The 27,984-nt window shown below is 37.0% G+C and overlaps 1 protein-coding gene across 3 annotated transcripts; it reads left to right on the top strand.

Annotated features, from left to right (window-relative positions):
* Positions 1-27,785, top strand: ice1 (KIAA0947-like (H. sapiens)). 3 transcript variants are annotated; one of them, XM_079837068.1, is made up of 23 exons: positions 1-197; positions 583-641; positions 4,498-4,532; positions 7,922-7,940; positions 8,383-8,494; positions 11,446-11,522; positions 11,615-11,652; positions 13,489-13,571; positions 18,031-18,107; positions 18,288-18,325; positions 18,551-18,633; positions 18,742-18,778; positions 18,865-18,915; positions 19,023-19,103; positions 19,220-19,479; positions 19,597-19,665; positions 20,698-23,091; positions 23,194-23,362; positions 24,189-24,349; positions 24,631-24,821; positions 24,941-25,041; positions 27,002-27,100; positions 27,246-27,769. In XM_079837068.1, exons 1-23 carry the CDS (start codon positions 99-101, stop codon positions 27,425-27,427), a joined length of 4,515 nt encoding a protein of 1,504 aa, XP_079693194.1. In that variant the 5' UTR covers positions 1-98; the 3' UTR covers positions 27,428-27,769. The 3 variants fall into 3 exon arrangements, with proteins under 3 accessions (XP_079693194.1, XP_079693192.1, XP_079693193.1); XM_079837066.1 differs by having other exon boundaries at positions 19,220-19,665; positions 27,246-27,785; XM_079837067.1 differs by lacking the exon at positions 7,922-7,940 and having other exon boundaries at positions 4,498-4,551; positions 19,220-19,665; positions 27,246-27,785.
* Positions 27,786-27,984: the final 199 nt, after the last annotated feature.

The raw sequence follows: 27,984 nt of genomic DNA on the forward strand, positions 1-27,984 counted from the left end.
AGTCAACGTGCTGTATGCGCAATGAGCTGATGGGCTTGTTTTGGTTGCACGTTTTTATATATTTGGAGGGACGTAAACAATTCCGCCGATATTATTGAATGTTTACCATGATGCCGGGGGAGAACCAGTCCAAAGCCGGAGGAATCGCCTCTGAAGCAACTTCTGACACTTGTCAAAACTGCACTATTTTAAACCAGGTGAATTTATTCTTCAAACATAACTTACTGCTTGCTTAATTAGTTAACTTACCCAAGTAATGATGGCCATGCAATAATAATTAAGAACGCAATATGTTAATTTGTTAATTATTTGGTTGTTATAAACATTAAAATTGAGTGGATGAATACTTGATATATGTTTTTTATATTACATCCGTCTTAGTCATTGTTGTTTTTAAATTTGTAGTCGCATCGTATGAATGTGATTTCCAGTTAGTGGCACGCAACTGATTAGTGTTGGTTATTAGTTTATTAATTTGGGTTTTAATGCCGGTACCAGTGTCATGCTTTTAGTTTAGTTTAGTTTTTGGCAGGTGATTACAGTTGATTACAAGTAAAGCTAATAATATGTCTACGTTTTCAGAACTTAGATGAATATGTGGCTGCTTTGTTAACTCTCAAGCAAAAGATCGTCGACACAGAGTGAGTGCTTTATTTATTACTATTGTTTTAAATTATATTGTATCCTTTCAATATGTTTCCTTACAACTAAATGCAGTCCAGTGCTTGCAAGGCAGCGTATTGTTTTCTGCTAATGAAAAATTGGAAACCCATTGGAAATTCACAATTTAGTATGCAAATGGATGCAATAATTGCAGTGACAGTATGCAGATGGATGCAAGTATTGCAGTGACACCACTGTTACATTTGAACGTTGAACATTCTGTCAGTTGAACATGTCAGTGGCAAAGCCGTTGAAAAAAGAGAATTGTGACACACTTCTGTGATCTCGCGGTCACGTGGTCCATGGAGCTCTCTAGTACCAGACGAACAAGCTGTCATCATGTTTGAATGGTTTCAGGACGGATAGCAGCAGCGAATATATGTGACCCTGGACCACAAAACCAGTCATAAGGGTCAATAAAAAATAAATAAAAAAAAGATTTACACATTATCTAAAAGCTGAATAAATAAGCTTTTGTTAGGATATGTCAATATTTGACAAGATACAACTATTTCAAAATCTGGAATCTGAGGGTGCAAAAAAAAATCGAAATATTGAGAAAATCGCCTTTTAAAGGGGTGGTAAAACACATTCTTTTGAAGGCTTGATTGTGTTTGTGGGGTGCACTGTAACGTGTTCATGCTTCGTGTAAAAAAAAAAATTGCATTATTTTTCATATATTTGACCTTTATTCTACACTGCTCTGTCCCTCCTTGTAAAACGGTCTGATGGTTTCCGGGTTGTATGAAGCCAGTCCCTCAAAAATACGCAATGGGCTCAGATTGGTTAGCTGGCCCAGTGTGTTGTGATTCGCTAACCGGCAACCGCAGTACAAGTTTGTCGGAAACGTCACGCCCCTTTATATTTATATATATATATATATATATATATATATATATATATATATATATATATATATATATATATATATATATATATATATATATATATATATATATATATATATATATATATATATATAATTTTACATTAGTTATTGTGGCTATTGCCACAAATATACCCGTGCCACTTATGACTGGTTTTGTGGTCCAGGGTGTGTCAAATTTAGTATGTAATTTTGTCTGTAGTAATAATAAATACAATGTTGTATTAATGTTGAAGATATTATCATTATTTATTTGTATTCATTTTTTAACTAATTATTCCTGTGGTAGAAAACGCTGTGGCACCAATATAACCTACTATGAAGGGGACACTTAGGTTTGCTATACTATAGCACCAGGCCCCTATGTGTACTCGGCCCGTAACACACTGCCATCTGGTTATGGTAGCTAGAGAAGTGTTGCTCATGATATCTAACTGTAATTAGAACCTAATTAGCTATTATACAACCCCAAATCAAGAAAAGTTGGGACATTTTGATTTTGATGGCTGCAACACACTACAAAAAAAGTTGGGATAAAGGTATGTTTACCACTGTCACATCACCTTTTCTGTTAGTTGGGAATTGAGGATACTAATTGTTGGAGTTTTGCAAGTGGATTTTTTTTTTGCCCAATCTCACCTGATACAAGACCGCTGCTCAACAGTCCTTGGTCGTCGTTGTCAAAGACTGAGATGCTCCTTTTACACTCGATCACGATACCCTCACCTATTACCAATTCACTTATGGTGGACTGTTTTAAAAATTTAAAGGGGTCATGAATTGAGAAATCAACTTTCCCTTGAGCTTTTGATATATAAAAGGTCATGGTAAAATAAGAATATCCTGTAAGTTTCAAAGCTGAAAACTTCCTTGTTAGTCAAATTAAAGCTTTTATAGACACCAGGCCCAGCAAACGATCGATTTTTAGAATGTGCCCGGCTATGACGTGACGTGAGAGTGGAGTGAAGCACTGCCTCAACAGAGGAAGAACAACACCTGATTCTGTAGCCCCGCCCACCGACTCGTGCCACTATCATAACAGCTAAGAGCAGCATAGATCTAAACAGCATTGAATTTCTAAGCAGTAAACTTACCACATAAGCTTCATTCATGAACTTTAGTTTTAATGAATATCCATCTCACGTGGGGAAGACATTGCATGTATGTTCATTTAACCAGAGTCGTTTGTAAACAAGAGACAGGATGAGATCACATGAACGAATTAAGCAACACATTTATGTTAGTAAAAAAAATTTGTTTTATATGTGATTGTATTGCATTGTTACAGATCGTTTGATATCTATGGTAGAGGTCGACCGATAGTGGATTATACAGATACCGACAACTAGGTTGGACCGTACTTGCCGATAACTGATTAATCGACCGATAGTTTTTAAAATGGATACTGGATAAAAAAAACATTAGTAAAACACTGCTGAACTTTATAACAAGAAATAAAAAAAACAGTACTGATCAATGAAAATGTGCTAAATTAAAAACATATAAATATGAATATTAAAATGAGAAGTTCTAATAGAAATCTAATTTAAACATTAAAATATTACAGGTCAAATTTGTTTCTTTACCTATAACCTAGAAACATGTACATTTCACAAGTCCCTATGCAACAATGATGTATAGCTTACATGACCTATATGCATTATGCATACATTTTTAACAGCATATATTATAATGAGCAATACAATTGTACCTTGATCATTCATGTTAGTTCATAGTACATTAACCAAGGTTAACAGATAAAAATAAAATGTTGCATGTTAATGTTACAAATGGAATCTTATTGTAGTGTTACCATTTCATACAATTCCAAACAGTCTGCTTTTTTAGAAGGCGATTATCTAATAAAAAATGAATGCGCTTCTGCTTTGTATGTTTCTGTCGGCAGCATGACGATACAGTTTGCCTTCTCACATCAATAATTTTATAACTGCAACATTTAGGTCTGACTTGCGTGTGTTTTTATCACATTGTTTTAACTGCTTGAGGTACTGCTAATGTTAGCGTTCTCTCAGCCTCGTTGACAAACATACACACTGCTGTTATTTATTTACCTGTTAATGCAGCATCTAGTCAAAAAATGTATTACTTTATAATGATTTGGAAACAAGTACTGTAGTGTTCTGTATTCATACCGTTTCGCTGCCTTCTTTTTAACGCGCATCTGATGTGTCCGCACTCTCCGCTCAGCGCCGCGTGCAGCCTCGCATGTAAACACAAGGCGTCAGTGAGTTTTTTTCGCCTCTAGAGGCCGCTCTCGTGCTATATAATGCCAACAGAGCAGACCTTTCTCAGAGCTCTTGTACTGTGTGATGACAGCGCACCCGTCTCAGCCGCTCCAGCAATAGACGCAACACGGAAAATCGGTGTGGATTTTTGCCGATAACGATTGTTCCACCAATCAACTATCAGCGCCGATTAATCGGCAAAACCGATGAATCGGTCGACCTCTAATTTTTATGTTGCCAGTTTTGGTTAACGTTTGTTGTTACACAAACCCAAATCAAGAAAAAGTTGACATTTTGTAAAATGCAGTAAAAACAAGAATCTGTGATTTGTTAATTAAACTTTATTTAACTGACAAAAGTACGTAATCTAAGTAAGATTCTTAATTTTTAAACACACTTTAATTACATATGCGTTTTACAGTAAATTAATAAAATTAGACAGCATACCTAAGACTTAATTTTGAATAGAACATGTTTGTTAAAGGGTTCAAACTTTAATAATTGCAATTGAGTTGCAAAAGTTTAATATTTAGGGTTAGGGGTTCTAACTAGAATGTTTAAAGGAATATATTTTCAGGGTTTTTTTTGTAAGTACTGTAATAAAATTGAAATGTCAGCAAGTAACAGGTTCTGATTATCTGCTTTTGTCAAGTAAAACTATATCAGTATTATCTTCTATTAACTTTTACGTTTTTATTTCAGCCGTCTATTGAGTGAATACAAAGAGAAGTGTGATGATATCCTTTTTAAAGCTATGTAGACGATAACATTGCTCTTGCTTTTGTCATGCTGTCTGTTGATTTACTGCTTCATTTTATTGTATTTGTGGGTACCTGCAACATCACATGAGCAGGAGTGCTATTGTATTGAATATCAGCCCGGCCACACTAAGCCTCAGGTAATCTCAGCCATGCTGATAGTCATTACAACAGCATGGTTGACAGTGAAATGTTACTTTTATACAGGAGTTTAAGAAACAAAGTTAATACTGAATTGGAAACAAATGTTTTAATGGCATTTTTTCGTTGTATCATGCAGCATCCTTTCCAAATGGTATCCGGTTGAAATTAAATAAATTAACATTTGGATGTAAATGTGATTTGCATTTAATAAGTCAACTTTTTTTTCTATACTGTCAGACAGTGTCACTGTTCTATTACACCACTGGTGTAAAATCACAGTGCAACTTTGCTCAGTTGGTATGTGTGAAATGCATAAAAACATTTGACAAAAAAGTTTTTCTTTTTCATTCTTTGAACCATTTATAAATCCTGATATCAAGTACATTACATTTTAGACAATTTGGACAGTTATTTTTTTTCCCTTATCCAAGTAAAATAGTTACAAAAGAAGCAAAAGTGTCAAACGTTGCAAGTTACCAAGTAAGGCTGGGCAATTTTATAAATTCTGCGATATAAATAGATATTTTTTCTCCCAAGAAAGTATCGATTTTTAAGCCGCGAGTATCGATACATAAGTCCCATTCAAATCCCCGTGTTTACCCCCATTTGCGTTGCAGGAAGAGCGATTTGGTTAGCCAGCCGCTAGTATCGCTGTAGAGCAAGTTACCCGTACTACTAACTTTACACAGACGCCGACGTCTACCTCTTCTTGTTTACGGAGTCATGGTGCGTTCCATTATGGTCAACGATCCGACTCGGCCCTCGGATATGACGTCACTTCCACACTTCAAGCGTTCTGGTATGTTTTGCGCGTCCAAGTCGGAGAAAAACATGGACGGCGCCTCGTCATGCAGTGCGCTTTCCACACTCCGCACACACACTTGGTTATGCGCCTAATAATAGCTAACAATAATCTAGGTTAACGTTATCAAATCAAATCATGCATTTTCTAACGTTACCTACCACGAGTCAGCGCTGCGCCAGTTTGAAAAAGGCGGGTACTGGACCCTTTTTAATGAACGTTTGTTGTAGGTCTACTAGGCATAGAGATATCTGAACATCTTTGCCAAATGAACATTTAAACAACTAAATCGGTCCAAAAACAATGTAAACAATTCATACTTACAAGTCACACAGGTCGCAGCCATCTTGTATTCCGATTCGGAATTCTTGCTCGGTGTCCTCACGGTTGTCCAAACTTCCGAGCGGCAAAATCCGAGGAAAGGGGGCGTGTTGGTGCGTGTTGCTAGGTAACGTCTGTCTTCCTAGTCGGAGCTCCGACATGGATAAATAATAGAACGCAGCATCAGTGCGAGGAGATTAAAAAAAATGGCGGCGAATATAAATCCAGCGCCTTCATGCTAAAGCAGATGTGTGGGAGCACTTTGGGTTTAAAAAGAAGAAGGAAAGCGACGACTTAGACTCAGGGGTCAACAACACGAATTGCCCGCGGGTCTGTTCTAAAAATAGCTCACCATAGCAGCTGCGTTCAGTCGCTTCCGTGTTAATTTAAGCGCAGGGCTCCAGACTGAAGCCGAATATATACTAGTGTCTGTAAATAATAAACTGCAAAATTACTCCTGCATGTTATGCGTCTGTGTGGATGACGGGCGCAGCGGGCACGCACTCGCTCTTGTAGTCTCTGCCGACACGAACGCATAAACCGTCACTTCATGAGAATTTACCGTTTCATTTGAGAAAACTGGGTGCGTCTCAATCAGCTCCTGGTTCAGTAGTCAGGGCACTGATCAGGACACAAGTCAATGGGCTGACTCCCTGATCAGTGCCCTGACTGAACTAGGGAGCTGAATGACTGAGACGCGCACCCACTCTGTCATATCATCATGAACACAGACACTGGTAATCACAGCAACCCGTCAAAATAAAAGTTCGGTTTAAGGTGAAGAGATTGACTACAGATTGTAGCCTACAGTAAATTTAGCTACGTCTCTATGTAATAATAATACGTCTCTACTAATAATAATAATTATGAAATAAATAATACTAATTATATAATTATTAATGGTTGCTTATTTTTCACTTGATCTTTCATTTATAAACAATGTTTACTTTTAAACAGCATGCAGCCTTTACATGTTTATGTATTATTTACTTATGATTATCATCATATATAATAAAACATTTATTTAAAAAAAAATAGTGGTATTGTACCGACTACTGGAACTACTACTATACTCTTTCAGGTGTAAAACAGTTTGGATAGTTGTTAATATGAGAATTATGATGCATTATTTAAGAGTTTTAAGTATTATATAACATGAGTAGCTCTCTTTGACTTTCTTTTTTAAAAAGTAGCTCTCAAATGAAAAAAGGTTGGAGACCCTTGACTTAGACAAAGCATCGCGGTTGATTTGCAAGCTGTGTGACACAAACGTGAAATACTCTGGAAATACTACCAAACGTCAGTGTCAAGCTAAAAAAGCTGTCAAAGAAACTGTTCAGAACAGGCCACTTGCTGCAATTTTTAAAACTCCATTGTTAATTGCAATACTGCACTTTATTTACTTTTCAAAGGCTTGTAAGCTACAGTTTGCACTGTTTCAATAAATGGAACTAATTTTCTCAACACTTCTTTGATTCATTTTGTCCAGCATTTGCAAGCTGTAGACTCTCTGTCCAGTCAGAGACATATATTGTGTAATTGATGATTTTAGTTTTCAGTTCAGTTAATTCAATCCAAGTAAATGAAACACTCACAAGATGTCACCAAAATCACTCTGTCCCCTTTAAATCTTTCAGAAAATGATGTAAGTGTATCGAATTATATCGAATCGTATCGTTGGCTGAATATCGTGATATATATCGTATCGTGAGCTGAATATCGTGTATCGTATCGTGAGATTAGTGTATCGCTACACCCTATTACCAAGCATTTGTATTTGACTACAGCAATGGGAAAAATCCTTTCCTTGTTCCTTTAAAATATCACTTAATTAATTATTCAACCCAATTTCCAATATGGATTTTCCATTTCCTATTCCATCATTGCTAGTTAGAGAAACGTCCAAACCTGAAGTTAAAAAAAAAACATATTCCAACTCTAAATAGAAAATGTGCTCCTTGCCCCAGGCACAATCGCACTCTACTACCCACTCCGTAGTCTGTACCACTCACATACACTGGTCTGGAGGGCAGTGAACACAAAACTTGAAAGTTAACATTGTTCTCTGAATCCATCTTGGTTTTCCTTGACCAAAATTCACAGCTTCAGAAATCACAGAGGTAAGAACTTATTTTCTTTTTCACTACAATTATATGTGTAATAGATTTATTTTTAGGTGACATTTATGCTTTAAGTAGCTGCTGTTTATCAAAGTGATTTGCAGTACACATTTACCAGCCTGTTACAAGAACAGGCATACCCCTAATGATTCCAAAGATATTGTACTTGTCATGTTGCAACTAAAGTAATGCAAATCCAAGGCATTGCTGTACAAGTACATTTACACTTTTTTGCTACAGATAAGTTCTTTGATATTAGCACAGGTCATTTGTAATTAGGTAATATTTAGGGGGCGGGGGAAACGACGCTCGCCAATATTATGAATTTGGACTACAGTATCCACTTCAACCACTATCAATCCTACAAACCGCACCTTTAAGTATGTTGACTAAATGTGTATTTGAAGAATGACTTTGAAACATGTTGATGTGTTTTTCACAGAGAGAGCAGCAAACTGCACAGACAGTTGGATGAGGTGCTACTGAAGCTTGAGCCCTTAGAGAAACAAACTGTGGAGTATGAACAGATGAAGACCGAGCTGGAGAAAATTAAGGTTTGTGTTCAAACCCCTTAATGTCTTACCATCACTAGGGTAGGGGTGGAAACCTACACTGGTCTCACGGTTCGGTTCCATTACGATTATCAGGCCATCGATTCAGTTCAATTCGATATCACGATGCATCACAATGCATTGACGATTTCATTGTATCCTCATACAATTTTGTCAGTCAGTTATATGAACTGAACCTTTAATTTTACCTGCTCAAAGAAAGCACGCTTCTTGAATGTATCTAACAAAACTCAAGTTTGGGCACAGAAGACAACATGAGCATTTAGAGCAAATATAAAATACTAAATGCCACTTCACGAGGTGGTCTCCGCTCAATAAAGTCAAAACTAAAGTCTAAATGCATCTGGTTGTTGAAACCACATTTGTAAATTTTACTCCTCGCAACAACGCTAAAAAAATTAACGTGTGAGCTTGTTATGGGCTATATGACATAGCCAGATATGACGGCGCTACTGAAGCACGCATCCCGCAGACGAGCGGCTGAGTATCTCTTCATCAAGTAAACGCACAAACTACCGAAAGTAAAGTTGCAGGTGCTCAAAATACAATCATATTCTTTAAAAGTAAAGAAACGGAATGATCTGACCAGTGCTTTTGCCGCGCGCTCTCCTACTCCTATAGGAGTGCGCACGGCTCAATGGTGATCATTATAATGCAGCTCATAGCTGTTGTTTTCGGTGACGTGAACTCAAATAAATCTGCATATAGTGCAGGAAATGTAGATCGGATTTATATCCGTTTTGCTGAGATACATTCATGTGCCCAGGTGTAATCGTTTAGATAAATCGGATAGCTTTGATTTACACACTGCATGTGTGTTCTCCAGGTCGTGCTTACCAGATTGTTCATAAAAGCCAAAATGTGCCCAGTAGTTGGAGCATTTTAATTACTCTCACTCGTGTCTCGACTCCCTCTGCCATTGTATGCTACCGCGACAACGCACGTATGTGACAAATGACGTCAGAAAATAAACCGCACATTATAATCGGTTATGGTCTATTATTGAACCGATACCGAATCGTCCTCGTCTGCATCACGATGCATCGAAGAAACGATTAATTTCGACACCCCTACACTAGGGTTAACAATTCCAAAATTGCATTAAACGCTACCAACTCCAGTAAAATTCCCTGAATCTCATTGCCAATTTCAATACAGATTCTCCCAACTTTCTTTAAAAAAATATTAATATAAATTAGGGTTGTACATGTTAACGTGTTAGCGCATGCAATTAATTCTAAATCCTTAACGTGTTAAAGTAATTTAACGTAAATAAAAATATGTAAATTACTGAAGCACGTGAAATTGCATCATTAAGGTAATTAACGTCACGCAGTTAGATGATATCCGAAGTCAGGAGTTTGTAGACGCTAAGTGTCTACAATACCTGTAGACGGAAATTTCTATTCTCTAACCCCTTGACCCGATTTTGCTTTTCAGTTCATTTTTGCAATCAGATCATTTCATGCCATTAAACTGGAAATTTTTCAGTCCAATGATCAGCGCTAATGTGAAGAAAACCAGGCTGATTACATTAGAGATGGCAGAGATAGAGATTAACATTGTGTTTTCAGTGAATTATTCATTCCAGTGTGTTTCGCTTTAAAACACAAGCTCTGTCATATTCTGTCATTGTTTCTGAAGAGTGCGAGCCCTCACACATCGCGCTATGTGAAATACAGACTGAACGGAACGTCAAAACATCCCAACGCTGTATGTCTAAATGATATGCAAAATGTTTCTCTGCTGGATAAAGCAAACCTGCGTCTCGCTAGTAAAGTTTTGATGGATGAGGATTGCAATCAAGGTAAAGACGATTAACGGTGACATACAGGAATCGTACAGTAAGCATGCGTGATTCTGTTATATTGATGCACAAACAAACTGTGTATGTGCTCTCTCAATGCACTGATCGCACATCGTTTTTATGCACAGACACTTTTCAGTACATTCACATTGTTTCCACACACTTTCAGGATAATGTTTCATAATTAAATAAAGTAAACCGATAGTTTTATCGGTTTATTAATTCTTAATTGCTGTGTTTAGTAATTCTGAATGGAATCATGTGCTGTAGTAGGCATATGCAGTCAGGTCAAGGCGTTTTTTATTTTGTTTTTATTTTACATATCATTTGGTTATTTGATGACCTTTTTGAGTGCACTTTTCAAAATAATTAAATATTAACTTTACCTTATGTAAAAAAAATAAAGCAAAACATTAAATGTGCAAAAATGTAAACAACTAGTTTTTCCAACTAGACTAGCAGCAGCAGTATTGTTTAATCAGCTAGTTTTACAGATCACTAACACTTCACTCGTGTGAGAGATTGAAAAACTGCACTTATGTATTGAATTAAAGCCCCGATGTACTTACAGTGAAGTTTTTCCAATTTTCTCTTTGGAGTAAAAAAAGTTTGAAAAACCTTTTGCAGCTGTATACTGTTGCCGATTCCACCGCCTCCCAAGCTGTTGAAAGCAGCGTTAAGATGAAAATGTAATTGCGTGCTGCATACTTTTCTCTAAATAACAAAATAACACCGCATAAATTACAGTGGTGAGAAAACAGCAGTTAAGAAACCATCTGATCATAGCGATGTGGATGTTTGCACAAGCGCAGCAGCAGCTTTCCAGTGTGTTTGTTTTTACTTGCATCTGACATTGATGGATTGAACAGAAGAACTGAACTGGAGATTTCCACATCAGAGTACATTTACCTATTATTACCAATCTCCACGGTTAGTTTGAACATTTTCAAAACAATATTAGGCTAAAACAACGATGACACACTAGTTTGTTCATTCCTTTTACTTGAGGTATATCTGGGCCTTTTAAGTTGGTCATTCATTGTGAAGTTAGTGACGCTAACTCTAACTGGACTGGAAATATGTGCATACTAATTTCTCTTTTCTTTTTGCTTTTTTTATACAACAGGCTGAATTGAAATTGTATCAGCAGAGATGTGAAGATGTCGACAGACTGAGAGCTGAAAGTGCTCAGACACTTTCTCTGTAAGACCACTCTCCCCTGAAGTATCACTGTTGATTAGTTGCGCTTGTGACGATGTCTTCTACTCACAGTATTTATCTTTCTCTATTCCCAGGAAAGAAAAAGCTGAAGAATCCTTAAGACAATCAGAGGGTACACACATCACAAATTATTTTAGGATAAGTTTAGAACAGGCCCTATATGCCACGAGTGCTGATCATATTAATGAAAAAAAGAAGAAGAAAAAAACATGATCAAAACTGAAACCAGTACACTCACTGAATTATTGGATCATATTTGTATTAGGGGTGGGAGAAAAGGTTGATGCATCGCGATTCGTTATCCAACGATTCAGAATCGATTCTCAAAAATTCAGAATCGATTCGGTGTTCAATTCAAACGGCCACTTCACCAATGTGCGTGCACGCGCGGTCACCGGCCAAACAGAAAAATCTGTTTATAGGCGAACGTTCGTATGCTGGTGAATTGGCTTCGTTTAAGATAAAATGGACAAACTACGACCTGCTCAGTGGCGTCACACCCATGGGGACACTTTTCCCGGTGAGAGGGCAACACCCGCACGTTTTATGCAGTTTTGCACAAACGCCTTACAGCAGTCGCTCCTCCGTTTCTCTGGCCATTCGGTCTGCGCTCGCTGCGGCTGCCTCCCCATTTCAAAATGTATTTTGCTTATTAAATGAAAAGTTTTTAATTTCAAAAGCACTTCTAAATTAAGTTCATATTTCCAACAAACGAAATTCTAAGGCGAAATAACGAAGTGGAGTGTTATAATGCTTAATAACACTCCTATGTCTCCGATGCTGTGGCCGGGACATAAACCTACCAACATCTGTGGCATAATTTTTGGAATGACTTATCGAATATTGCTGAACTACTGCACAATGTTTCAAACGAATGGAAAATTCTGAATAAAGACTTTGTTTTGGTGAGTGATTCGTTAAATATCTCTAACATGACTTGCAGCTCGGCAAGTTTTCTCATGTGAGATTTTATGCACACACACTGAATTTGGCTTCTCAGTGAGCGCTAAAGTTGTTTTTCTTCTGCATTAGCCTATGTTTTAAAGATTTGTTCTTTGCAATTGTATGGCTTACTATGTTTCATTAGAGCTTGTTAATCTTGAATATAACTTTGTTAATAAAATAAAAGTATTGAAAGAAATCTTCATAATCATTTTTAATATGGCAATACTGTCAAACAGATATTCTAACTAAAAACAAAACGCATATTAGCTCCAATTTTGGTTAAAATGTAAAGCTCATGTATTTGCACAGCAGGATAATTAGTTACCAAAAATGTATGTTAAAGGGTTAGTTCACCCAAAAATGAAAATTCTGTCATTAATTACTTATCCTCATGTCGTTCGACACCCGTAAGACCTCCGTTCGTCTTCGGAACACAAATGAAGATATTTTAGTTAAAATCTGATGGCTCTGAAAGGTCTCCATTGGCACAATGCACGGTTCATTCTCAAGACCCTTAAAAGGTACTAAAGACGTCGTTACAAAGTCCATCTCACTACAGTGGTTCTAAAATAACTTTATGAATCGGCGAGAATAGTTTTTGTGCGCAAAAAAACCCTAAATAACGACTTATATAGTGATGACGATTTCAAAACACGGCCTCATAAAGCTTTGAAGCGTTATGAATCAGTGAGTCTTTAGTACCTTTTAAGGGTCTTGAGAGTGAACCGTGCATTGTGCCAATGGAGGCCTTTCAGAGCCATCAGATTTCAACTAAAATATCTTCATTTGTGTTCCGAAGACGAACGGAGGTCTTACAGGTGTCGAACGACATGAGGGTAAGCAATTAATGACAGAATTTTCATTTTTGGGTGAACTAACCCTTTAAGAATCGTTTTGGGAATCAGATCGTTACTCCCAGAATCGGATCGAATTGTTAAGTGCCTTAAGATTCCCATCCCTAATTTGTATTGTCCATAAACATGAAATTGTACCATTTTCACAGACACAATGCAAAAGCAAAACCTGGAGAATGAGAAGCTCAAAACCGAAAATAAATCACTCAAGGAGGATCTGCAGAAAACTCAGGTGAGGTTCTTTGAAGTTACATCTGTGATTTAAAGCATTGTTCAGTCCAAACAAAAGCTGTGCATTATTTGGAGGGGGGGGGGGGGGGGGGGGTGCTGTTTCATGCATACTGAGCTTTTTACACTGTTAAAGACTTGGATTCCAATGTTAAACTTGGACAAAGTAAAAAAAAAAAAAGAAAAGTTGGACGTTTGATGGAGTATTTCTGTGCCAAAAATTAGGGATGCTCTGATCGATCGGCCAGAGATCGGTATCGACCGATAATCATATTTTATGACTCGATCGGTACTCACTAACTTGGCCGACCTCACGAACCGATCGCAATTTCATGACGTCATCGCGTGAGGGCGTACATGACGCGTGGGGTAGTAATAGTAGCAAATATTCAAACGAGAGCTTTAAAGGCAGAAGTGGAGAAGGGTTCCACGTGAACAGCAGTTGAACACGGGTCAGTTGGTCCAATGGGATGGGCGAATGCTGTTCGGAAGTATCGATATACAGTAGATTGATACGAACGCATTTGAAAAACAGTGGAGTACGCAGAGTGAGCTGATGCAGGGAAAGTGCATGATACAATTTGTCCTAAACATGACACATGCTTTATATTAAGGGCTTTAAAATAACTGGTAAGATATAGATAACACGTATAGTTTAAAGCATCTTGGCCTGTCAGATGCTCTGAGAGATACTTGTGCTGACAGACAGACAGATACCTGCGGTGTTTAATGCGTTTGAAATGTGGTGCTTTCCTCAGTCTATAACTTACATTTCACAGGGATATTCTCCATCTGTAAATGTTAGAAAGTCATGCAAATATGTCCATTTTGCTGTCAGGAGACGACGAGCCTTCTGCATGTGAATCTCCGCTAAAATTCAGACTTCCGCGAGCACCGCCGCGCGCATCCGCGCCAAACAGACAGAGCGCAATAGAACGCAATAATTCTTACTAAAGTATACATATTTCAAAAATATTTGTTGTTGGACAATAAATGTGCCATATTTAGAATTTTAAACCTATAAGTATGTATATTTTTATGACAGTGACCATTATAATTGGGTAATCAAATATAGGCTAATATGCTTTTGTTTTTTATTTTCATTTTTAGTTCAGTGAATTAAAAAACAAAATTATTAATTACATTACATTACATTAATGTAATGCCTACATTACATTCACTGTATTTGTTTATAGCCTTCAATATCAACATTGTTTTTAGGACATCATTGGGCAGGATGTGAAATAAAATTATTATTAAAATAAATACTGATTTTTTTTTTTTTATCCAAAAAGAAAAACGTAGAAAATACAGGCCTATAAAGTTATTTAATAGGGCTATATTTTCTAAGTTTTTCTATTTGGATAAAAAAAAAATCAATTTACTTTAAGTATCCTGATATGCATAGTGTTATGCAGAAACCCCATTTAAAAGGCATATTAAAATGTTCACTGTATAATAAATAATTCTTGTGATTTATATAGTACCCTGTTAAAACAATAGTTACATTAAATTAATTACCATAAAAATATAATAAAGGCAACATCTATAGTTTTTTTTTTAATCTGAAAAAAGGTTAACAGTGATCAGAGAGCTTACAAATCAGTGAAGCATTGGAATCGGTATCGGCCGATCACCATGACAAGAAATCGGTACTCGGTATCGGCTCGGTATCGGGGCACAACCAGAAAATTTAGGGGCGCACACTGTAAATCAACATGCTAACCAAATCTACTAATTTCCAATTTTAATTTCTAATTTCGGTTCTTTTTATTATACTTTACCGTTATATATATATATATATATATATAATTTTTTTTTTTTTTAAGAAAAAAAAACATAATTAAGAACATAATTAACATGGTTTTATAATCTGAAAAGTAAAATATCTATAGCAAAAGAAACAGCAATGTTTGAACAAAAATATAAAACATCTATTTGTAAATGGACCAGTGTGCAGGCATTCGGAAGGTCTGCTAACATTAATATTACTTAGAAAGAACAAACCTACTATAAAGTAATGAACTGTAAAATAACACTGCATAGTTTTCACTGTATAAATTGATAGATTAACGCTTATAAAAGCTAAAGTTATTCATTCAAGAGATGTGAATATTTTCTATTTGCCTTTTGTTCGATTCGAATTAATGGCTCAATCGTCAGCAGGTTTATTAGACGCTGCCCCTTTAAGACCGAACGCTGAACTAATAATATCATATTCTTCTATTTCTCCAAACTATTTACGCCCATTTAAAATATAAACTGTTAAAGTAACTACTCTCCAATCCGGTCATTCTGACACAGGCTATTTGTTGTGTATTTGATGGTTTAAAAATAAAGCGCAAATCGGTCCATTTCGCAGCACACACACATAAGCCGCCTTGAAGTTGGAAACAGCGTCTCTTGCGCGGATTATTGTGCATTTAATAGCTCTTTATTATCAAACACATCCCGCAGTTTAGCAACAGTAGAGACTGCAGTTTACAACAATCACTGATTCTGACGTTAAGTTTAGGTTTAGGGAGAAATGACAGCGCAAGGCTGTGAAGGGAAGAATGTTGCGCTCGACGGAACACGGCTAGGAATAGTTTTACCTCATATCTTCTTTTTATAATTCTTGGAAGCCGAAATCGAAAATAAAATTAATATCAAAGCACATCCCTAAAGTTTAAGCAGACTAAACTTTTGTTTAGTTCTCTTGGCCATCATCACTCATTAAGCTGACTGTGGTGTTGTGCTGGAGCTCCACGTGAGAGAGCTCGCCCGCTTTCTCTCTTCTGGATTGCGAATAGCAAAAATGCATCACGGACAAATGGTTTAATATTATCTCATATAGAAATGGCTGGCAAAGATAGAATTTGCCAGATATAACGTCTATCAATTATAAATAGTAAGTGCATTTTATTAATTTCTCCAGTACCGACAGCAGGCAAATTTAATGGTCGCACATGTGCGACTGGATGTAAAATTCAGTCGCACACTCTCAAATTTTAGTCGCAAAATGCGACCATTTGGTCGCAGTCTGGAGCCCTGTCCTTCCGGTTTCTCATAAGTTTCGGGAAGTTTTTTTCGAGTATGGGTTTACCTGACGTCAGATAGGGCGGAATGTCCTTGTACGGGCCGTACGGGCTCTTCATCCAGAAGGGCGCGCACGCTCGACTAGAGCGAGAGAGGAAATGCTTTAGGGAAGTCATCAGCTGCACGCTGCAGTCACAGGACTTCACGAAATCAACAATGTCACCAAGGAAGTGTGTTTTTGGTTGTCAGGGCAAGACAACCCTGCACAGCTTCCCGAAAAACCCAGCGTTAATGGGACAGTGGATGGAGTTTGTTTTTCTGGAGCAGCAACGGAGTTGCGCAGGTGTTTTTGTTTGTTCCCTGAATTTCGGCGATGATGGTTTATAAACAAGGTACAGTTCAACTCCGGATTTGTAGCTCGTCTAATGCTGAAAGATGGAGCAGTTCCAGCGATTAAGGTTCACGGTCGTACACTGTAAAAAAAAAATCAGGTCTCCAATTGAAAATTTTCAAGTGACAGATCACATCTAAATTTTTTTGTTGGCCAAATTGAATTTCTGTGAATTAAATTGCACCAATTCACAGAAGTTCAATGATGTGATCGGTCACTTGAAAATTTTCAATTGAAGACCTGATTATTTTTCTTTTTTTTACAATGTATGTTGGAAGCAAGCGGTGAGTAAAACCGCTTCAAATGTCTTTGTGTTGTTACCTATCGACTCGTTCATGCGCTACTATTCCATTGTTTTTCTATGTAAACACGCACTAGTCTGACGTGCAAAGCCGTTCCGCTTGCTACTGCTAACATTAAATTGCATACAATAGTCCATAAAGCAAATTATGTCATCTTAAACCACAAGTAAACACACAAATGTTGTAAAACTTGCGAGCATGACAAGCCGCTAAGCATATAACGTTATAAGTTACAGTAGTACATACAATTGAGACGTCCTGCTGTAGTCGTCGTTTCTGCTTCTCCTGTTCAATTTCAGCCTCTAGATCTGATTCTGGATTGATAGTCATGGTTTATTTAGGATAACGTTTTTTTTGTCCACGTTTAAGGATGTCAGAGCTTTCAGACGCTCTCAACGCAATAGCTGCGCGCGCTCGTCATTTTTTAGCTCCACCCACACGATACGCCGCCAGCCGCTCAGTTTTTTTCGGAAAGACTCAGTACAGCCTATCTTTCTTTTATAAATATAATAAAACTAAAGACTTTTTTCGGAGATATGAAGGATGCAATACTACTCTATAGGTCATCAAGATTTCACCCCCCCCCCCCCCTTTAATGTATCAGTACCACCTTAGATTGCCTCTAAGGTTAATATAGTATTTAGAGTTAATATACTATTTGTATTTTGCCTCTTTGTTTTGCATTTCATTGATTTGTCATAGTTTTTTGTTTATTAATTTTCTGACCCATTTTTGGGTTTCTTCATTTCAAGAATTCTCTCAGAAAATATGTTCAAACCGCTGAGGAACATGATAATCTCAAATTGGAGAATGCCAAGACACTGATTATGTAAGTCCCACCGGGTCTATTTTAGAAAGTATAATTGTTCACAAATCATAATGACAAATGCTTGTCCATTTGTTTTCGATATATATATATACACTAAGTTTTTGTTAGTGTTGAATTGGCCATTGATCTTCAGAAAAGAAAAAAAAATGTTTTAATGCATGTATGTTTTTTTCTACATAGGAAAGGAAACCTTGAGAATGAACTTTTGGTGCTAAAAGGTCTGTGCTAGAGATCTTATACATAAATCATATTAGACTGCATGAATGAATTTAATTCAGCTTTAGATTTGTTTAACTTATCTGAATATGTACTATCTCAGCATATTAAAACATATATTTGATTGTTTTCTGATCTCCTTACCTATGTTCCAGCAAATGTTTTTGTGCACTATATAGATTGGAGATCAAATCTAAGTTAAAGTCTAGCTGTTTATTTGTACACAGAGACAAAATTTAAACAGGACAATGAAATTGGTGTCCTAAACAATGAGAAGAGAAGACTCGAAGAAATGCTGTACACAACACAGGTTACAATTTTTACTGTAAATTATATCGTCTGGTGAAATATAAAGTAAAAGGCACCCCATAATCATTCATTCTGATTATTTTTGCAATTTTTTCTTTACTATTTTCAGCAAACACTGAATAAACTTGAGAAGGAGTTCAACAAAGGTATGATTTTTGAATTCAAACACCACCTAGTATCTACACCTAGTATATTTGTTTTCAGTCATTAAACTGAATTATTTTTATCTTAGAAAAAAAGAGTACGTCTTCTCAAACAGATGCGGAGCCACTAATTGACAAAGGTATGCATTGTTTAAAACTGTTAGACACTCAGTTGTTCAATTAAATGCTTGGATATTTAAAAGAAAATATCTGGATCGCATGGCAGTTGATAATGTTTCCTTATCAGGCAAAGTCAGAATGCTGCTGGAAGAACTCTGGCATTGTGTGGAGACTTCATCCCAAACGCAAGAAAAATTGTTTATCGCTGGTAATCCTTCTTGTGTTGATTTACGCAAAATTTTACTTTGCTGAAGTACTTTACTTTTCATTGTCAAGTCACCAAGCTTAATTCTGATGAAGAGGCGATGCATATTTATTTTACAGGGGAAGAGGCAACACTCTTGAAAAGCCAACTTAAAAGAATACCTTCTCAACCACTTGTTAACAGACCTTTAGGAAGACAGGTTTCCCATCCATCTCTAGGCAATCCCAGTCCAGAAGCTCAATTTCAGTCTTCAAAATGCTCCACATCTAAATCACCGCGATCTAGCGATCTAGCGATCAGTAGGCCTAAATCATCACCTCAAAAACTGAAAAAGCAGAATAATGACCAACAGTTCTGTACACCAAGTAGAAAGAGGAAAGTAAGTTTAGATGTGCTTGAGCATGTAAACACTTGGACTGATGATGCCAATAGACCTTCACTAAAGGAAAAGACAGATGGAGACTTCTTACATGGAGATTATTTTATGGATTTGCAGGGTATCAAAGAGTGGTTCAAGCCTTTGCCCACAGCTTTATCACCTGTGCATAGCCCCTCAATAGAGCTGGTGAGTGAACATTTATGTTTCAATTACATTGTAATGCTCAAGTGATTTAAGTTGTAGTGCCATTACTGTGATTTTTCGGAGATATGGACTTGAGTCATGGTCTTTTACTTGGCAAATATTAAAATGCATCTGACATGAATTTGACTTTACTTCAATTAACTATTTGTGACTTCACTTGGACTGTAGCTGATAACTTGTAACAAATAATTGCTTCTGAACCTTTCTATTGAGATCAGATTCGATATGTTTAGCAAGCATCAAATGTGCATTGTTTAGAAAAAATATATATGAAGTTTCATACCAACACCTACACCAGAGGCTAGTTGCATAAACATAGTTATTATAATAAGACAGTGTCTTAAGACCTTGTTTGATCCACTAGCAGTTAGTCAGGGGGCATTCAGTCTTTGTGGATCAAATTAGGCCAATCTACGTTTGTATGTAACTGATTTAAACAAGTTAGTAAAAGGTAAAAAAAAAGAAAAGGGAGGTGCATGCCCTTTAAGACCCTCAAAGGCTGAATCATCATCATCATCATAAGAAGATGAAGGATTTTTTGGTTTGAAGAGAAAGGTTAGGGGTATTCACTCAAGGTCAGAAGGAAGAATCCCCTCAGAAGAGTTGGACAATGTTTCTGGGAATAAGCAGTTTTCCACTGCAAAGCAAATGTCCAGAGATGAGCCTCAGGAATTGCTTTCTGAGAACGGAGCACTATTTCACTCTGAACTTTCCACAGTAATCATGCATTCTGAGAAAAAAATGTCTTTACTTGTAAGACTATTCTTAACGGTGTATGCAACCGGCCCCAGTTATATTCAGCACATGGAAATTGTGCTCTAGGATTTCGCAATCCAAGTCTTGCATGTCACCCCAAATATAGTGGTATCCATGGAGATTTAACAATCAACAATTATGTTGCCTAAGGCAATTCGTTAAATCCTTGTAATGCTTGCTTGTAAAATGTAACTGTAATAATATTTCTGTCTGGCCAGTTGTGTTATAGTATAACACTTTTTTAATTTGTTTTTTCAGGTCAGTGTGAATGATCACCTACCAATGTCCGATACTGAACAGGAATATCAATCAAATAATGGAAAACCAGAAACACTGTCAAGCTTACATAAAGATGTTCTTCAAAATAACGCAAAATTAGAACCTTCAGATATTGAAGATCAGAAGTCATTACTAAAAGAAGTGGAAAAAACTTGTGTACTTTTGTCCCCAAACACTCATGCAAGATCAGCTGTAACTGTTGATAATTTAGATCTTGAAAACACTTTGTCTGAAAGCCAACACATGGAGGTAGAGAACGTGTTTGAGGTAACGCATGGCTGTGAGGCCAACACTCCGAGTCAAACTGCAAAGACAGATATCGAAAATGGACACAGTGTGAAAAGTTCCTTAGAAAGTGACACCACACAAACTGTGGTAGAGCTTCCATTGATGAATCAACATGGTGACGGAACACAATTGGAGGATACAAAAATCACTAATAATCTTAAAAATCTGTTGGAAAATGTAGATCCTCAGCAGGATATAAAGTCTGAGCTAGTGCACACAAATTCTATTGAATCTACAGAAAGCAAAACTTCTCAGCTACAGCCCAATGTGACATTGGAAGCTGATGTCAAGAGCGTTTCAACACTTGTCGTTAACTGTAGTCAGTTAGACAGTATTGACAATAAGGAATCAAAGAGTTCTGTACCTCTAGAAATGGAGACTATTGCAGATTTATCAACACATGACATTCAAAAAAGGCTGGCTGAAAAGGATGGTCAACCTGAAGATAGTGCTGAGAATAATGGTTCAACGCCTACAGAAGATCAGAAAAGTTTGGATGCAAGAGAAAAGGGAGCTGCATGCCCTTTAAGACCCTCAAAGGCTGAATCATCATCATCATCATCAGAAGATGAAGGATTTTTTGGTTTGAAGAGAAAGGTTAGGGGTATTCACTCAAGGTCAGAAGGAAGAATCCCCTCAGAAGAGTTGGACAATGTTTCTGGGAATAAGCAGTTTTCCACTGCAAAGCAAATGTCCAGAGATGAGCCTCAGGAATTGCTTTCTGAGAACGGAGCACTATTTCACTCTGAACTTTCCACAGTAATCATGCATTCTGAGGATAAAAGAGATACTGAACAGCCAGAAAATGACAAGACTGTTCAAAATGTGTGCAAGTTACTGAATCAAGAAAATAACCCTAAAGATACTGAAGAAAATGATTCAGCCATCCCAAGAAAAACACCAGTGCAAATCAATACTGAATCTCAGCAGGCAGAGGAGATATCAACTGATGCCTATAACCCTGGTGTCAGAAATTTGGTCAGTGATGTTTATAACCACAAGGAAACATCAGGAGATTCTGCAGTAGATAGTCTTGAGGAGACCAGCACACCATGCCAAGGTACTCTGGATGCAGTATATTCTACCATTGAAAAAGGTGAAAATATTTCACTTGTTCCAGGTCTCCACACCAAAACTCATATTACACCAACCTCATGTTTATCTCTTGGGAAGGTTCGAACAGAGATGGGTCCACCCCTACCTCCAGTGGTTATGCCACTGACTGCTACTCCTCCAAGGTTTGTAAAGCATCACACTCCTTTAAAGCCTACTTCAGTATCATCAGGATTACCAACAGATGGACCAAAGTCACCTAAGACGATACCGTCAGTGCCTGTTATTGATTCCGCTCTTCCAGATGCCTCAATGTCTCCGTGCTTGACCACTCCGTCACCATCTTGTGGAGTTCCCTCCTCACCACTTCAGTTTGGATCAGCTACTCCAAAACATGCTGTTCCGGTCCCAGGACGGCTCCCATCATCTGCCTTATCCTCCTCCCCTCCCGCTGCTTCTCAGGAAAATTCCATGCAGATGCTGGATACGATGTATCCCGACCTCTCTGCACGTGCCCGCACATTAAACATACTTCGTGGGAATGTTAACCTGAACCGAGCAGGCAATGAGAATGGTACCTCCCCTCCGTCTGTTAACCAGATATCAGGAAATAAAACAATCAGTTCTTCATCTACTGCCTTTACCAAAACAGAGCAGAAACCAAAAAAGACAGGTGTGAACATGCTTTTGCCAAAGAGTGCTAAAAGACTCAGACTTGATAACTGCTCACCTGCTCCTCCTGGTGTTGCTTTTCCTGCAGAACAAGTAAAGGATCATCAAACGGTTATTAAAACAGAGTCCATCCAATCTCCCCAAGAAATACAAAGCAATCAGCAGAGAATTGAGAAAAAGCCAGACAACAACACAATGGACAACAATTGTCAAATCTCAGAAGCACTGGCCAAAGTTGAAATGTCCTGTATTGATGTTTTGCCTGCTGTTAAGAGCCATGTGTTCCTTGGGAGAATATCTCAGGTGCCGATTTTGATTGATGAAGAAAAGGCCGTAATTGCTGATTTCTGTGTAAATCAGGTATGTGTTTATGCTTTGCATAAGTCACATGTTTTTTTCTAGATAATGCAGCTTTGAGGATATTGATGCACACCTTTGCATTTATTTTCCTGTTTCTTTTAGTCTTCAGCAGAAAAATTCATGTCTGCCATCTTGACTAAGCTAAAGACTGAGAGGAGCATTCTGAGTTGTGAAAATATACAAGCTCTGTGTAGAGTCTACACCGGGATATGTCGACAGATAGGAGACAGTCAGAAAGCCCTTGCCTTTGCATACAGCATTCTCAAAGAGGGTGAGTTTACAGCAACTATTCCCATTGTGTTTATATTTATATGGTATGCTAATTAAAGGGTTAGTTCACCCAAAAATGAAAATTCATTTTTCCTCATGTCGTTCGACACCCGTAAGACCTCCGTTCATCTTCGGAACACATGAAGATATTTTAGTTGAAATTCGATGGCTCAGAAAGGCCTCCATTGGCACAATGTACTTTACACTCTCAAGACCCATAAAAGGTACTAAAGACGTCGTGACAAAGTCCATCTCACTACAGTGGTTCTACAATAATTTTATGAATCGACGAGAATAGTTTTTGTGCGCAAAGAAAACCTAAATAACGACTTATATAGTGATGACTGATTTCAAAACACTGCATCATGAAGCTTCAAAGCGTTATAAATCAGCAAGTCGAATCATGATTCGGATTGTTCATGTCAAACCGCCAAACTGCTGAAATCACGTGACTTTGGTGATCCAAACCGCTGAATCGACTCACTGATTCATTTTTGGGTGAAACTTTAAACGTGTATCATTTTAGTTGTTAAGCCTTTTTAGTCAGGGGTTCTCAACTCTGGCCCTCAAGATCCATTTTCCTGCAGAGTTTAGCTCCAAATTACAAAATCACCTTCCTATAATTTTTGAGTAATCCTGAAGACCTTTTTTTTAGCTTGTTTATTTGATTGATTAAATTTGGAGTACAACTCTGCAGGAACGTGGACCTTGGAGGGCCAGAGTTGAGAACTTGAAGTGTTGGTATTACTAAACTTAAATAGACTTTCAGAGACATGGCATGTTTCCTATTTTAAGTTGTTGATTCAATCCAGATTCTTTACTCACAGATTTTCCTGATGCCTCTAAACTTATTTTGTTCATGGTCACAACATGGCCAAGTGTGCTTTTCCATGAGACCACCTTGTGCAAAGCCATTCATACAGTGGCCAAGCTTAAATCAGAAGAAGAAATTTTGGATTACCTAACTAAATATCTACACTGGGATAAGGTATGCTTCATTGCCCATTCTTTTACTTGCAGTCTCTAATGGTTCGAGTGAACAACTACCATGATTCATTCCATTACCAATAATTATTATTACAAAGCCTATAGATTCTGTAATTTCTTGCTTTACCCTGTTATTTGTCCTCTGTGCATCATATGTATGAAGAGCGAGCACACAACAGTGAAATTTTGTACCCTTTAATTCAATGCACAAATAATTAATAACTAATAATTTAAATAATTTGATTAAGTTGCATTTTAACAGTTGCCCCTAATATTCCCTAGAGTCCTCCTGATGACATCCATAAATTGATCAGCAACACACTGAAGGCACTTCAAGAAGACAAAGCTTTGACATTCCAGAAGCATGATCGTCATGGTCACGACCTTTGCCCAACTGCTTGGGAATATATATATACATTGGATCTCTTGTGTACACATATGAAGTGGAAGTGGACTCATGATTATGTTATTGGGTATATTTATTTACCAAGTACAGAATGCTAAATAATTCAAATTAATGGATTATTAATATATTAATAATAATATATAGAATGGATAATTAATATTCATCATGACTTTTTAAATTAAACAGCAAAGAGCTATGGCCCATTATGAACACTTGGGTGACACAGTCGAGGCTTCAGCAATCCCCAGTCCGTGATGTTTCTGTAGCAGCTGTTCTGCGATTGATCGGTAAGTTATTAAATTAGAATTTGCATGAAGTGATTAATACTGAACGTATTTAGTTTATTTAAAGTAACATTAAATTAATGTTTTTTTTTGTTTAGATTATTTTTATTTTAATACTTTATTATAAATTAAATGTCAAATAAATAATGAATTAAATCTATAAAAGTAAAATTATTAAACAAAAAAATGTAATATTAAACTTCTTTAATGATTAGTATCGTGAACATTTTCTTTTTTTGCTTGACGGTGCATTTTAACAACACTACAAGTCAAAATGTCTTTAACAATGGCATAAAATCTCACAAATCATACAACCCCAAATCAGAAAAAGTTGGGACAGTATGGAAAACGCAAATAAAAAAAAAAGTGATTTCTAAATTTCCTTTGACTTGTATTTCATTGCAGACAATATGAACACAAAATATTTCATGTTTTGTCTGGTCAACTTCATGTCATTTGTAAATATGCATCCTTTCCTGTCATTCAGACCTGCAACACATTTAAAAAAAAAGTTTGGACAGTAAAGCATTTACCACTTTGTAATGTTGCCATTCCTTTTCACAACACTTAAAAGACGTTTAGGGACTGAAGACACCAAGTGATGAAGTTTTTCAGGTGGAATTTTGTCCCTTTCTTCCTGCAAACAAGTCTTAAGGTGGGCAACAGTACGGGGTCTTCGTTGTCTATTGGAGACAGGTGGGGACTGCAGGCAGGCCAGTCAAGTACCCGTACCCTCTTCCTCCGCAGCCAGGACTTTGTAATGTGTGCAGAATGTGGTTTTGCATTGTCTTGTTGAAATATGCATGGACGTCCCTGGAAAAGATGTCTTCTTGAAGGCAACATATTATGCTCCAAAATCTCTATGTACTTTTCAGCATTAATGGTGCCTTCACAGAAGTGCAAATTACCTTTGCCAAGGGCACTGACACAACCCCATACCATGACAGACCCTGGCTTTTGGACTTGTTGCTGGTAACAGTCTGGATGATCCTTTTCTTCTTTGGTCCGGAGCACACGGCGTCCATTCCTCCCAAAAATACCTCAAAATACTGATTCATCTGACCACAGTACACGTTTCCACTGTGTGATGGTCCATCCCAGATGCCTCCGAGCCCAGAGAAGTCGACGGCGCTTCTGGACACTGTTAACATAGGGCTTCCTTTTGGCACAGTACAGTTTTAACTGGCATTTGTGGATGTAACTACGTATTGTGGTACTTGACAAAGGTTTGCCAAAGTAGTCCTGAGCCCATGTGGTGATTATCGCTTCTAGATGAATGACGATTCTTGATGCAGTGCCGCCTGAGGGATCGGAGATCACGGTTGTTCAGCTTAGGCTTCCGCCCTTGTCCTTTACGCAATGAAATTCCTCCAGAATCCTTGAATCTTTTAATTATGTTATGCACTGTTGATTGTGAAATATCCAAATCTCTTCCTATCTTTCTTTGAGGAACATTGTTTTTAAACATTTCAATAATTTTCTCACTTATTTGTTGGCAAACTGGCGATCCTCTGCCCATCTTTGCTCCTAAAGGATTATACCTTTCTTGGATGCTGCTTTTGTACCAAATCATAATTACAATCACCTGTTGACATCACCTGTTTCAAATCACATCATTATTTAACAATTTTACCATTTTACCATTACTAGCCCTAAATTGCTCCTGTCCCAACTTTTTTTGAAATGTGTTGCAGGTCTGAATGACAGGAAAGGATGCATATTTACAAATGACATGAAGTTGACCAGACAAAACATGAAATATTTTGTGTTCATATTGTCTGCAATGAAATACAAGTCAAAGTAAATTTAGAAATCACTTCTTTTTTTATTTATTTGCGTTTTCCATACTGTCCCAACTTTTTCTGATTTAGGGTTGTATAAAAAACAACCTTTTAATAGATTTGTAGAACCAAACTTTTTTCCCATTTTGTTTATTATCAGTGTGTTTTCTGTATTTCTTCAGGACGACTTGGTCAGTTAGGAATGAATCAGATGCTATGCAAATCAGTCCAAAACGTTGCAAAAGCTATAAACCTTTTTGGAAAACATGGCATTACAGAAGGTACTGAACATCTACCATTGAAGCACAACAGTAATAGACAATTAAAGATAAAAAGTAAAAAAGTAGTAAAATGACTTGCCTTAGTTTTTGTGTTTTGTAGTTAGCAACCCACACCACAATACAACAATTTGTTATATGATTGTAGGTGTGCCCAAGGAGGTGCAATTGTCTGCTGTCTATGCCATTTATGACCTGGCACCCTGCAACCCCAAAGATGCCCTGGAGGCTCTGGCATCATGGCGAAGTGAAACCACACAGCCAGCACCCCCTGCTGTGACCAGCTGCATCACTCAAATCGGCTCCATTTGTCGTCAGATTAAATCCTGAATTTTTTTTTTTTTTTTTTTATCAAAGCAGAATGTGTGTTCAGTGGTTACAGAAAAACACAGAAATTATGCTGTTCTTGTACATTTGTGTATATTATGTATATTAAAGATATTATGTTTATACCATAAAGAACATTTGTATTTAACTTGAAAATTTGTGTTTTTGACTTCTTGTTGTTTAGTCAGCATTAATATACAGAAATATAAAGGTTGTATGGTTTGTTTGTCTTTATTTTAAGCTGCTTTGAATATTATATTCTTGATAGACACTGGAGACTGGTTCCTTATGTAATGTAACATTTTTTAATTTTAGTTCTTATCATTTTCATAGCAGGTTTTGATTAAAAAAAGTGGAAACTAAAAATGTTAGTGCGTATGGAAGTGTTTTGGTTAATAACAGACTAAAGGTAAATCTAGACTTGATTTACAATTTCATCTGCAATATTGCGAGTAATAAGCTGTGGTGGTTATCATCACTCAAAGCAATACATTTGTGAACTGATTTTTGTAAGACATTTCTTTAAAGCTACTATCATATTGGCTACTTTAGTCTTCCCC

Source organism: Gobio gobio (genome assembly GCF_949357685.1).
Source record: "Gobio gobio genome assembly, chromosome: 15".
Classification (NCBI taxonomy): domain Eukaryota; kingdom Metazoa; phylum Chordata; class Actinopteri; order Cypriniformes; family Gobionidae; genus Gobio; species Gobio gobio.